General features: G+C 41.0%; 2 protein-coding genes across 9 annotated transcripts in view; both read left to right on the top strand.

The window, feature by feature from the left end:
• Positions 1–1,349, top strand: part of LOC311038507 (receptor-type tyrosine-protein phosphatase mu-like) — a 131,409-nt gene extending 130,060 nt beyond the window's left edge. For 7 of the 8 annotated variants that reach the window (XR_014600065.1, XR_014600066.1, XR_014600067.1 and 4 more), the window contains 2 exons: positions 1–558; positions 625–1,349. The exon at positions 1–558 is cut by the window's left edge and continues 765 nt beyond it. The gene's annotated coding sequence lies outside the window, so the exon portion shown is untranslated. The other variant, XM_084048078.1, reaches the window with a different exon arrangement.
• Positions 1,350–6,591: 5,242 nt separating this feature from the next.
• LOC311038622 (kelch-like protein 24) lies at positions 6,592–13,701 on the top strand (the record flags this gene model as incomplete). Its single annotated transcript, XM_084048194.1, has 10 exons — positions 6,592–6,723; positions 6,815–7,006; positions 8,235–8,378; positions 8,843–9,014; positions 9,393–9,515; positions 11,334–11,516; positions 11,625–11,744; positions 13,000–13,141; positions 13,245–13,377; positions 13,636–13,701. The coding sequence occupies 10 exons, from the start codon at positions 6,592–6,594 to the stop codon at positions 13,699–13,701; spliced, it is 1,407 nt and encodes a 468-aa protein (XP_083904320.1).
• Positions 13,702–14,187: the final 486 nt, after the last annotated feature.

The following is a 14,187-nucleotide window of genomic DNA, read 5'->3' as shown; positions in this document are numbered from 1 at the left end:
GCTGTAGTTCTTTCCCAGGTGTTTCTCCATGTTGAGGTGTGATGAGGCTGCTATCGAGGTTAGGTTTGCTATGGAGAAAAAAAAATACAACATTTTCTGATCGGTTGAACTTGGATCTGATCGGGCCTTCAGAGTGAAGCTGTTTATAATGTAAATATTAGAACAGATATTTATTCCTTCTGTTGTTGATGATATTATCAGTATTGTTATTCTTATTGTTGTTTTTTCTCATTTTTATTATTATTGCTGTCATCATTGTTATACTTGTGAAGCACACGGACACAGACAATCATGTGTTTTTAATTGATTCATCACCAGATTCGGACATGATATACACACTGGTCAGACACAAGTTAATCCAGGCATTTGAATGGTCAAACACTGGATCCAAAATGAATCGATGCATTTGCTTGGTCAAAGACTAAGTCAATCCATGCATTTTATTGTTCAAACACTAGATCCCAAAGTTAATCCAAGCATTTGATTGGTCAAAGACTGGATCCTAAAGTTAATCTAGGTGTTTGACTGGTCAAAGACTGGATCCTAAAGTTAATCTAGGTGTTTGATCCTAAAGTTAATCTAGGTGTTTGACTGGTCAAAGACTGGATCCTAAAGTTAATCTAGGTGTTTGACTGGTCAAAGGCCAGATCCTAAAGTTAATCCACAGGTTTCATTTGTTAGTTCACCCAGGTGGTGAGAACTCTTAGGGTTTCAATATTTTTTGAGTTTTTAACAGGTATGTCTGTCTGACAGCCACATGGACTCATGGGAAATGTAGTTTTGTTGATGTGATCTCATTGGCTAAACATGGCATTGATGACATTGTGGAAAAATATATTGTTTTGTTTTCTACTCTGTTTTATGGAGGAACATTTTTATCAACTGTTATATATTTCAATATTTAAAATGAATTAAAAAAACTTCATGACATGGAATTTCATGACACAGAGATGGTCCCTAGAGGGTGATGTTGAGAGAAAGTAATTAAACAGATTTCTGTCAGAAATCAACCACTTACATCACATCCATTCATTGATTGGTCACTGATATATTGGTTGCATGATTTATTGGTTGCAAAATTAAATACATTCGAAAGTCTTTCTTGTTGATGTTTTTTTATACGAAGAAACACATTTGCCAAAAGTGTCATGAATGTAACCTGGATATGACTCTGCTAGTTTAACTTGGATTATATTATATATAACTCTGTTAATCTAGACTGGATTATATGAGACTCTGGGTTAATCTGGCCTGGATTAAACATGACTGTCATTACATGCTGTTGTTTTTGGAAACATTTTGATTTGTCTTGTTTGACTGTTAACAACTTAAATACATAATAAGATATATAAACAACCATGTCTGCTCCTTTTGTGTGTGTGTGTGTGTGTGTGTGTGTGTGTGTGTGTGTGTGTGTGTGTGTGTGTGTGTGTGTGTGTGTGTGTGTGTGTGTGTGTGTGTGTGTGTGTGTGTGTGTGTGTGTGTGTGTGTGTGTGTGTGTGTGTGTGTGTGTTTGCAAAAGCTTATCCCAAGCAAACCTTTCCTATGTGGATATATAGATAGGCTATTAACTATTTCCGACAGCAAATGCACAATTCGTACAGTATGGTTTTGTTAGTTAGACATCCCTCAGTTGCAATGTAATGGCTCTGTGTACACATAATTTCTGTTCCCTTTTAATTGTACATATTATTTTGTTTTGATTGTATTGTTACACTTTTGCAATGTAAATGTATGTTTTCTCATGCCAATAAAGCCCTTTGAATTGAATTGAAATGGTGTGTGTGTGTGTGTGTGTGTGTGTGTGTGTGTGTGTGTGTGTGTGTGCGCGCGCGCGTGTGCGTGCCTCTGTCTGGACACAATTGGTTTGACAGACCTACAACCTCAGCAGCGCAGCCTGTGATATTTGAACTTTTCCTGTATTTGTATTGACATTAACAATAGAAAATTAAGATTCTGCATTTGTGGACATAGTTTGTTTTGTTGTTGTTGATGTACAACGCAGTTCCTGTTTGTTTCAAGTGATTTGATTGGCTGAAGCGCCAAAGGCCTGCTAATCATCAGGTTTGTTTTGTGGTGCAGCTGCTTTTAATTACATTCTGTGACTGGAGGAAAGACAGACAACTGCACATGGACACACACACGCACACGCGCACACACACGCACGCACGCACGCACGCACGCACGCACGCACGCACGCACGCACGCACGCACGCACGCACACACACACACACACACACACACACACACACACACACACACACACACACACACACACTACCACGTCTACAATACCCCCTCCTCAAGGAACCCAGAGGTTTGCTGGACCCTACTTTGAGAACCACAATCACTGGTGGTAGATTTTTCTGTCCTACTGCAAGGTTAAGTATCGTTGTGCAGGGACATGCCTCTAGGTGAAAAATGAAGACGTGACATCCAAATAATTTTTTCTTCTTGACAAGGAGCCAAATACTCGCAAGAAGCACTTTTTGTTTGTGTCTTTCTTTGTACCATTTTTGTTCACGCTCACAACACTGAACATTGCATCACGTTTGCGCCACTGTGCCAACATAAGTGATAGTGTGTGATGGAACGGATCCATTTGCATAATGCTCTTGTATGTCATCAACACAACATCAGCAGTTTCTGACGACATCAGGGATCCCCATATCTCCATATTTAGCCTATCAGTTGTATGGCAGTAGTGGGGAATACAAGAAGGCTCACCCCAAAAATGCATATTCCTAACCTTATTCCTAAACGTAACCTCAGTCAAACTATGCCTAAACCTAACCTTAACCTCAGTAAAACTATGCCTAAACCTAACCTTATTCCTAACCTTAACCTCAGTAAAACTATGCCTAAACCTAACCTTAACCTCAGTAAAACTATGCCTAAACCTAACCTTAACCTCAGTAAAACTATGCCTAAACCTAACCTTATTCCTAACCTTAACCTCAGTAAAACTATGCCTAAACCTAACCTTAACCTCAGTAAAACTATGCCTAAACCTAACCTTATTCCCAAACTGATGGGGAGATGGAGCAGGGACCCTCATAGGGTGGGGGGGCTACAACATAATATTGTATAATTATGTATAACATTGTGTTTCATATGTATAAACATACCATGTTATTGTGCATTCAATAAGCTATTAAAAATAATAGACACATAAATATATTCATGCTTTTATTTGAAACATACATGTACAAGGTGAGTAGGGTGGCCGTACTGCCATTTATAAACACACCTTATTAACTGAGAACAACAACAATATGTCAATTGCACAATAATCATGTATACAAGTTATTCAAAATGGACAGAATCATGATTTATTTTAAGCATACATGTGGAAAATGTTTTAAACATATTTGAAGACAAAATGGACCCTACCCCATGTCCTAACCTAACCTACCCCCTACCCCCCCGCCCCTCTCTCTTTCTTCTTTTGTACATATTTTTCACTCTTCATACCAGTAACCTGTAAACTGATTGTATGACATTCTGTATAGTAGTGTGTATATCTGTCTGTCTCTTATATGTCACCATGATTTGTGTGCATGGGGATCTCATCTTAAACAAGCTAAGTGCTTAATGAGCCATCCAGTTTAGTAGACCTTGTATTGTGAATTTGTACTTCCATGTACTGTTATGTACTGTCATGTACTGTTCTCATGTCTTACTAAATAAAGTGCATCAATCAATCAATCATATATACTAGACCATACCCGGTCGACGCATCTGTGGGGGGATATGCGCACATGATCTGGCAACCCGGGAGGCAGTTCGTCCCATAGCTGGGCAGCCCCGTAACCATGGCAACATTCTTTGACACAAAAGCGCTAATAAGAAGCTGAGATTTGATGAAATTGAAAAACGGGCTTCACAGTTAAGTTCAGATGGTAATGGTCAATGGCTGTGTGCAAAATCAGAGCAATTGCTCCAGCCACTGAGGAGAACCGGGTAGCTTCACATACTCACGTACTCACCTACTCACCACTACAGACAGAGGTTACTAGAATTATAGTAGGACTAGACCATACCCGGTCGGCGCAGCGCAGCCGTGGGGGGATATGCGCACATGATCTGGCAACCCGGGAGTCAGTTCGTCCCATAGCTGGGCAGCCCCGTAACCATGGCGACAGTGTTTGACACAAAAACGCTAATAAGAAGCTTAGATTTGATGAAATTGAAAAACGGGCTTCACAATTGTGTTCAGATGGTAATGGTCAATGGCTGTGTGCAAAATCAGAGCAATTGGTCCAGCCAGTGAGGAGAACCGGGTGTCTTCACCACCACTTCACCACCACTACAAACGCACAGAGGTTACTAGAATTACTAGAACTAGACCATACCCGGTCGACGCATCCGTGGGGGATATGCGCACATGATCTGGCAACCCGGGAGGCAACATTGTTTGACACATAAACGCTAATAAGAAGCTGAGATTTGATGAAATTGAAAAACGGGCTTCACAGTTAAGTTCAGATGGTAATGGTCAATGGCTGTGTGCAAAATCAGAGCAATTGGTCCAGCCACTGAGGAGAACCGGGTAGCTTCACCTACCACTACAGAGGTTACTAGAATTATTACTAGAATTATAGTAGGATAGTAGGATTATAGTAGGATAGTAGGATAGTAGGATATATGACCCCCTGCAGTACCTCCGCGGAATTTCTGGCTCTGCAGTAGGCCTATCGCGTACTTTGTGCTCTTTAGTTTAGATAGGTTAATACACTTATACAGTGTACACATCGAAAAGCAACACAGCAGAAAACAATGCGTGATATGTCTTCTTTTATTTTCCTGAAGCAATTACTTTAGAAAGGTCTCAGTCATTCAGAAATATATGTTCGGGTTCTCATCAACTCCAATGCATTCCACCGCACTCAAGGGTGCAGTCTGGCACCCATGGTGGGACGAATCTGCCGGCTGGAATTGCATCATGCATGATAGCCAAAATTACGTGGACAATCGTACCTTATCTTCTATATACCTTAAGTGGGTGCCTGTCTGAGAGTAGGGACATACCAACTGTGGGTTTGGGTATAAATTAGGTACTTTACTACTGTGTGGGTAATCTTTGGGTAATGATATGATTCTGTAACTGAGATATGCATTTAAATGTAATTGTAATGTTTTGGTCATGGGAATAAACTGTTTTGTTTGTTATTGAGGATTCAATTAAGAATGGTATGGTCCAGTGGGAGGGGCCTAGCCTTTAGGGATCATATGACACTGTGGACTGCAGTTAGTTAATGAAGGGCTTCGGTGTTGTCCAGACCTGTTTGACATCTCAAACTTGGATTGTGTATGTTCCTTAATCTTGTGCGTGCAAAGCTATGATGGGTCTAAACACTGTGAGGTTATTCCACATGTTGTGTTGCAGCCGGGTTAGTGTTATTCAAAGCCAGCTATACTTTTGTGTATTTGTTTAATGTGATGGCTGTACTGGCTTTCAGTAACATACAGTAAAAATGCATGAATAAATCCAGAAATCTAGTCTAGACCCTTTGCAACCCTATGAATAATTCTATAACTTGTCTTGTTAATTTGAATGCATCTTTAAACCATTTTCAGCTCGTTTAAAGCCAGGTCCATATAGTTATTTGACCTGTTAATGTATGTATGTATGCATCAGTATATTCTGTTCATTTTAAGGTGACATGCCAACCAATTGTAGCCTGGTAAACCCTCCCTCCGGAAATCTCATTTCAATTCGATTTCAGAATCGAATTGAAATGAGATTTCCGGAGGGAGGGTTTACCAGGCTAAACCAATTGCTGACAGTTCATTCCTTCCCCTCCTACTGTCTTATAGGCTACAGAAAGGAGACATGGACGTTGTCATTGTGGAGTCAACCCATGCCAACAAGGTCTTAGAGCGTCTAAACAGTCTTTGGCTGAAAAAGGAACTGTGTGATGTGACTCTGTGGTGTGGGGGACAGGAGTTCCCCTGTCATAGAGTTGTACTCGCATCCTTTAGCAGTTACTTTGAGGTAAATACACATTGACCTGCACAGGAATGAAGTTCAATGTTTGACTGTCACATGATGCTATGTTTTTGACACAATTAATGTAAATAAGAAAGGCCTAAACCATGAATACGCTAAACCAGGGGTCTTCAACAGGGGGTCCGGGACCCCTAGGAGGTCCTCAGAGTTACTACAGCGGGTCCGGCAAATCTTTGTGTGATATAGGAACTTATTTTTTACATGAACAACTTGAACTCTTGAATCCTTATTCTGAGGGTAACATTCGCAGACATTGCAGATCTACAGTACAAGTTCACATGCTTGTAGATCGGCTATTTTCAGCAAAGAGGTTTGGTGTAGAGGGGGGAAAAGAGCAGACCAAGTATAGAGCAAACGGTCAAGTTTACTAAGTATTGACGGTTTAAGTGGTTAAATGTCTGAAAATACAGTATATGAAGCTATCTATGAAGAATTTTAATCTGCAACACAATTTTATACAATATGTCGAGGGGGTCCCGGCTTCATCTCTCTCTCAGCTAATGGGTCCTTCGCCTGAAAACGTTGAAGACCCCTGGCTGCTCTAAACCAACCATTCACCTTTTCAACCCGCACAGGGAATGTTCACTTCTGGGATGCTGGAGTCCAAACAGGAAAGGATTACAATCAATGATGTGGAACCTGAGGCGCTAAGCATTTTGGTGAGCTACGCCTATACCTCAAAGGTGTCCATCTCCAATGCAAATGTGCAGGTAATGTATTATCATCATAAACCTTATTCATTGTCTGCGTTTTGCCCTACATTGGTGCTTAACAACCATATGTTGTTTCTTTGGTCTCTAGGCCCTGTTAGCAGCATCAAACCTGTTCGATGTTACAGCTGTTATAGAGGCCTGCTGTCGCTACGTGGAGTTTCACATGGATGAGCTGAACTGTGTAGAGATCCACTGCATTGCCGATGCCCTCTGCTGTGCAACCTTGGAGCGGCACAGCATGGATTATATCCTGGAACACTTCAGCGATGTCTACCAGCAGGTCAGTGAGTGAAGGATATGGATACATTCATTTATCAAGTTGTCTATTGTTTCTCTTTCCCTCTTATAATTCTGTGGTGACTCACAGTATGAGACAAGACCACCCAAACTGATACAATATTAAAGGTGGGGGATATTTTTTTTGCATATTTACAAACTACTGTCACTTGCCCTTTTCGCCCATCAAGCCACCTGTCTGTCACCAGTACTGACGTGACGGCACAAAAGGTTAGTTCAAGAAATGTGGGAACAGGGTCATAATTAGGGGTGCAACGGTCAAACAAATTGATTTAATTGATTATTCCTATATTAAAATTGCCTAGTGGTTGGACAGTGGATGGTGGACGTCACACACTTAACATCCGGTACTTGTTGCTCTGATCCGCATCAAACTTGGCAAAATCACTGTCCAGGGGTCTGCCATAACTATAGTCACACTGGGCCCCAGTGGGCCACATGCAGGCCCACCCATGCTCTCAAGCGTTTCACAAACACTGTTCAGGGGTCTGGCATGAGAATGGTCATTGTACAATCCTCCAATAATTAAACAAAGCTCTGTCTGCCCCCAAGAATGTGTCTGTTTGTCCCAAACATCTCTTCTGCCCAGTTCTCCTCAGTGGCTGGAGCAATTGATCTGCATTTGCACACAGCCATTGACCATTACCATGTGCATGGACCAGCAACACCCGTTTTTCACTTTCTCCAAATATCACCCCAGTCTTAGCATCACTACATTGACTGCTTGGAATAAACTCCCAATATAACTAAGACAGGCCCCCTCCGTAGATAGCTTTAAAGCACAGCTCAAGACTTACTTCTTCACTCTTACTTTTAGTTGATCTTTTTCCTATGTTGCTGTGTTGCTGTTTATGTCTTTGCTGTTTGCTTGATTCACTGCCTTTTGTTCTCGCCATTATTTGAATACCATTGCTATTATTATTAATTTCCTGCCTTTATTTTTATGCCATTGTTAAACTGCTTTGATGTTTTTTTCTCTGCTATGTTGTTGTATTGTGTTGCTTTTTCTGTAAAGCACTTTTGCTTTATTTTATTTTCTGTATTTCACCCTGTAAAGCACTTTGAGCTGCATTCATGTCATGAAAGGTGCTATATAAATAAAGTTTATTGTTATTATTATTAATAGAATAATCACTTAGATGATAATCAATAGTTGCAGTCCTAGTCATAATCTATAGACTAATACAACCATGTATTTTCTCTGCTCCTAGGATGACTTCCTGTCTCTCTCAGTGGACAAACTTTCAGAGATTGTCTCCAGTGATCATCTCAATGTGCCCGAGGAGGAGATGGTGTTCGAGGCTGCCATGCTGTGGTTAAATAAGTGTCCTACACGCAGGGAAAGCATTGAAAAGGTGAAAAACTTAAAAGTTACTGGGAAATGACTGACCATTACTGGTCCATTTTGGTCACATTGGTACAATCTTCAGAGTTAAATTAAAACTGGGATGTGACTGTATTCTACAGATATTCATCTCTAGAATACTATTGTACATTTTATATCCTATGGGAGTATATGGAAGGGTTTTAGGGTGCAGCATAAAGGAACCCTCCACAGCTGTCAGTCAATTAGATCTCCATAAATCTAGAGGACTTAAACAACACTGTTCTTTCACACCACAGTTATGGCCAGTTGTGAATGGAAGTACAGACTAAACTAGACGATGTTTATACAGTCTAAAGCTATAGTGTACAAAGTGTCATACGGTAAATTTGTTTCCTCACCTTGTCTTGGCTGATGTAGAGATTTGAAAGCAATGTTGTTCACCCAATATCCAGTTGGCCTATTGAATAATTGGTGTTGGATTTGTTCTTTAAGGTGCTAGCGCATGTCCGCCTGCCTCTTGTCAGCCCCTTATACCTCCGTGATGTGATTGAGTGTGTGGAGCTGGTGAAAGACTCTCAGGGCTGTCAGAGGCTCATCTCTGAGGCCAAGAGGCAGCATCTCCTGCCCTACAGCCAAAGAGCACAACCACGGCATGGGACCACAGGTGCATGTATTCATTGCAACAGATGGTGGAAACAATATATTTATAAATGCATCACAGATTTTCTATGTTGGGATTTCCAATGTAAAGAAATTAAAATAATTGGTGGTGATTTTTCGAAAGCTTACTTTGCTATCGGGGCTGCATAATCATTATTGCGGATCATCATTTTATTATTTGATTTTACACTTCCAATTTTGATTTAGATGTCTGGCACTTCATGTATAGTTTTAGTTAACTATAACTTTAAAATGTATACCAATGTATGCTAACTGTGCTGTCACATTTCTCATACTAACTCACACATTACTTTGCTGTGAGTACCCGGCCTCATGCTCACACCTGCTTATTTGTTTATCTTCTATTCCTCTGTATGTGCAGTGATACTGATTGTGGGGGGAAGGGATGGCGACAGCGTTGAGAGCTTTGATCCGCTGACCAATGAATGGCAGACTCTGGCACGCCTGCCCATCACTGTATCTGAGCCTGGTCTGGTTGTATCAGGTGAGGTGGTGTAAAGTAACACATTTACTACATTTTTGGGAGTATTTCCAATTGTCTATACTTTTACTTCTACTCCACTACATCTCAGAGGCAAATATTGTGCTTTTACTTCACTACAATTATTCGAAAACTTTAGTTACTAGTTACTTTGCAGATATAAATCATTAGGCTACATTATAAAACATACATTAACCACTTTAGCCCTATTTTATACCTAGGCTATTGCGACACGTTGTGAGCTTGTAGATCTGCTATTTTCAAACATTTTAGTACTTTTACTTTTGGTACTTTAAGTACATTTGGATACCAATACTTTTGTACTTTTACTCAAGTACATTTTGAATTCCAGACTTTTACTTGTAACAGAGTACTTCTACATTGCAGTATTGATACTTTTACTTAAGCAAAACATTTACTGTACTTTGTCCACCACTGATCAAGTGAGGTGTTCCATCAGATCAGCTGGAGTAGAGGCCAAGACAGTTGGCACCTGTAATGGAACTTACTCTGTTTTGTCCCTGAATTGAAATGTACATGTAGTAATATTGTGGCTGGAAAGGCTATGTTATCATGGCATTAAAACTATAAGTTCTGCTTTTTAAAGGTGTGATAGGCAACTTTGGAGTAATTAGCAGTGGCACCAGCCATTATAGATGAGTTATCATTGCTTCAATACTGTCATGGATACAGTAGCTCTGTTTTCACAGGCTCCATACATTTGGCCGAAGATAAACAAAGTAAGGGGAAGCCTGGCAGTGAACGCTAAACCACTATAGAAAATGATGAGCGAGCTCAGAGTGAATGGCATTTCACCACTTGAATTATTGATCGCTCACAGGGTGTTGTGGGGGAAAAAAACTAAATATTACTACAATAATTAACTTTACTGCTGCCAGAGGCAAGTATACTATAGCCCATCTCCCACCATAGGCTCGTATGTGTATTTGGCTGGAGGATCCGTGTCTGAAGATGTTGTCAGTAAGGAGATGTGGCGTTATGACCCTTTCCATGACTCATGGGTGAAGATGGCTTCCATGAATGGTGCACGCTGTTCATTCGGTAAGACTGTCAAACTATCACACTCAATTTAACCACTTTGTGTTGTTGCATTAGTAACCCAAGGAGAGGTTGCACATTATGGCCTAGAGAGGTGTGGGGTACTGTATGTAAATATCAAAATGTCTCCTCAATCTGCCTTTTTAGTGGGATTGTTCTATCAGTGGTGGACAGCTCAGAAAAGTACATTTAGCCTACTTGAGACATATACTTGAGTATACTTAATCCATATCTCAAATATAGTTAAAATAGCAGACCTACTTGTAGATCTTGTCAATGTCGTGTGTGTGTGTGTGTGTGTGTGTGTGTGTGTGTGTGTGTGTGTGTGTGTGTGTGTGTGTGTGTGTGTGTGTGTGTGTGTGTGTGTGTGTGTGTGTGTGTGTGTGTGTGTGTGTGTGTGTGTGTGTGTGTGTGTGTGTGTGTGTGTGTGCACGTGCGACGAGCTGCAGGGGGGGAGGGGGTGGCAGTACTTTAACTCAAGTACACATCCGAATATTAGACTAGGTTTATTCAATTAGAATGTGTTCCTATTCTTTCAACCACCTTAATATATAAAAAAAAAAAGCTCAGCCAAACGGTTATAGTGCATCAGCTGCAACTAGCAGCCAGCTGCTACATGACCAAAGTCTACTGGTGGCATTAGATCAATGATAATCAACCCTTTTAATGTCAAGGACCTCTAGTTTGTTATACATTAGGCAATTGGCCCCTGTTTGATATGATTTCTCTTGTCTTTTTTAATTTTTTTCTCTGGGTCCATAGACCTGGTGACGTTGGGTGGATATCTGTTTGCTGCGCGAGGCCGGGGGAGGTTTGATCTAGAAGTGATCCCAATGGAGCGATACAACCCCATCACCAACACCTGGCAGCTCGTTGAGCATGTCGGAATGCCAGAAGACATTGACCCTTCAGTGGTTGTACTGGATGGACTGATCTATGCTATGGGTATGGAACAGGTGTATAATGGTTAACTATAAATATATAATAAGCCTTTCATATGCATCCATTTCCTGTTGACAATGAATGTTTTGTCATGTGTCCTTCTGGGGCCAGATTATTGCAAGACGTTCAAGTACAACCCTGAAACATCTGTATGGACTACAGCCGCTCCTGCACAGGTTGAACGTTATGGTGCAGCTGTCTGTACACTCAACGGAAAGGTCTACCTTATAGGTATTATACAGTACTACCTGTTGTTAATGGCTCTTAGTTCCATAATAGACTCACTTAAGCGTTCCAGTAACAGTCACTATCCTGCAGTAACGGTCACTAGCCTGTAGTAACAGTCACTATCCTGCAGTGTTGATTTTGTCGACTAAAACTATGACGAAAAATGTTCGTCGACTACCTTTTTTACTGATGAAAACTAAATGAAAACTAAATAAAAACTAAGCTATGATGACTAAGACTAAATATATTGACAATTTTGTCAACAATTAAAATCTAGACTAAAATGTTGAGAGGGACGAGTGGAGAAGAAGTCATTTTATGTTTGGTTGAACTAGGGTGTTGAAAATAAAAGATCTACTAGCTCACAACGCGTCACGCTGCGACGCGTTGTGAGCTTGTAGATCAGATATTTTCAGCATGCAACCAATTGTAAAATCAGCCAATACGACACCATCAAGACCCGCCAGTCGACTAAATCAACTGTAGATTTAGTCCCTTTCTCGGCTCCAGCTGATTCAGAACGCTGCTGCCCGATTGCTAACTGGCACGCGTAGGAGAGAGCATATAACTCCCATCCTCGCCTCTCTCCACTGGCTGCCCGTGCACTTTAGAATCCAGTTCAAGGTTCTGCTTTTTACTTTTAAAGCCTTAAATGGTCTCGCCCCTCCATACCTCTCTGAGCTCCTCCCCCCCCGCACTCCTGCCCGCTCCCTCAGGTCAGCTGACCAGATGCTGCTGGAGGTCCCGTGGGCGAACCGGAAGCTTAGAGGGGACAGAGCTTTTTCAGTCGCTGCCCCCAAGCTCTGGAACGATCTTCCCCTGCAGATTAAGCAGGCCCCCTCTCTGGCCATTTTTAAATCCTCGCTTAAAACGCACTTTTATTCTTTGGCTTTTAACACAGCATGAGACCTCTTTTTCTGAACTAGCCCCCCTCCTTTTCTTGTTCTGTGTTTGTCTTTGTATTCTGTGTTTTTAATCTCTGTTTTTACATACTGTATTACCTATGCACTGTACAGCACTTTGTGGCAGCTGTGGTTGTTTTAAATGTGCTATATAAATAAAGTTGAGTTGAGTTGAGTTGAGACTAAAATCTTATGATATTTAGTCGACTTTTCTAGACAAAAAAAACTAAAACATTTCAGATGACTCAAATATGAATAAAACAAAATGGAATTTTATTCAAGACTATGACTAAAACTAAATCAAAATTTGCTGTCAAAATCAAAACTGCTATCCTGTTAATTCCTATTATCTATAGGTGGTGAGGGTAATGGGACCATGAACCAGGTGGAGAGCTTCGACCCCAAAACCAACCAGTGGACAATGTGTGCCCCTATGAACAAGAAACGCTACAGGCCTGGCGTGGCTGTGGTGCATGGAAAGATCTACGCACTTGGAGGGTATTATTATCCCAGGTAAAAGGCTACTGCTTCATGGAAGCCTAGAAAAAGGTGGCTGCTTGTTCACACAAGACATTAGTCTCATGGCTCTTTCTCCGTGTAGGGATGGGGATGCCCATGACCGTACCATCGAGCAGTATGATGATGAGAGGGACACATGGGAAACTGTGGGACAGATGCCCACCGGTTGCAAAGATTTGCGCTGTGTGTCTCTCCGGCTGCGGAAGGATGCACAGGTAATACATTAGCACTGTATGGTAAAAACAAAAAAAAAGCTGTTCTCCCTTATACTGTCTCCTCCTGTACTTTCCTACAAAGATTCTAGTAATAAAATACAAAGGGAGGTTTGTTATCTGCACATGAGAAAGTTTAGAGTTGTATTCATCATTTAACAGCACAATGGAATGAATAGTGAGGAATTCCTCCAATTGTATGTATGTGACATAAGGAATAGTGGTTAGCTTTGTTATGTATTTGCCCCTGTCCCCCAAGAGCTGCAGATGAACAGTGATGACCCCAGCAGACAGATGGGCACTGCTAAGCCCCTCCAACATCAGTGAACACACACACACACACACACACACACACACACACACACACACACACACACACACACACACACACACACACACACACACACACACGTTTGATGTTTACCTGATGCTAGGTTTGATGTTTACCTGATGATAGGATTGATGTTTACGTGATGCTAGGTTTAAAGTTTACAAGACGCTAGGTTTGATGTTTACGTTGACCTGATGCTAGGTTTGATGTTTGCCTGGTATCCTAGTTTTTATCCTACTTTGTATTGTACGTATCTGACTATTTACCCCGTTACTGCTACCCTTAAGCTGTTGTTAATGACAGAGTTGACATGTTATGTAAATGTCATGCTTTGTAGCCTGTGGCAATAAACAGAAACACACACACACACACACACACGTCGACTATTTGCAAGACCTGCACCTCTGGTTATTCAAAGGATAATATTCAAAAGATAATTTAATCCAGAGAGCGAGTATATCAGGTTGAGTGTGCAATTGTAT

The sequence above is a fragment of the Gymnoscopelus microlampas genome, assembly GCF_963454915.1.
Source record: "Gymnoscopelus microlampas genome assembly, chromosome: 22".
Taxonomy (NCBI): Eukaryota; Metazoa; Chordata; class Actinopteri; order Myctophiformes; family Myctophidae; genus Gymnoscopelus; species Gymnoscopelus microlampas.
Note: the sequence above shows the minus strand (reverse complement) of the source record. Positions and strands in the feature narration are given on the sequence as shown.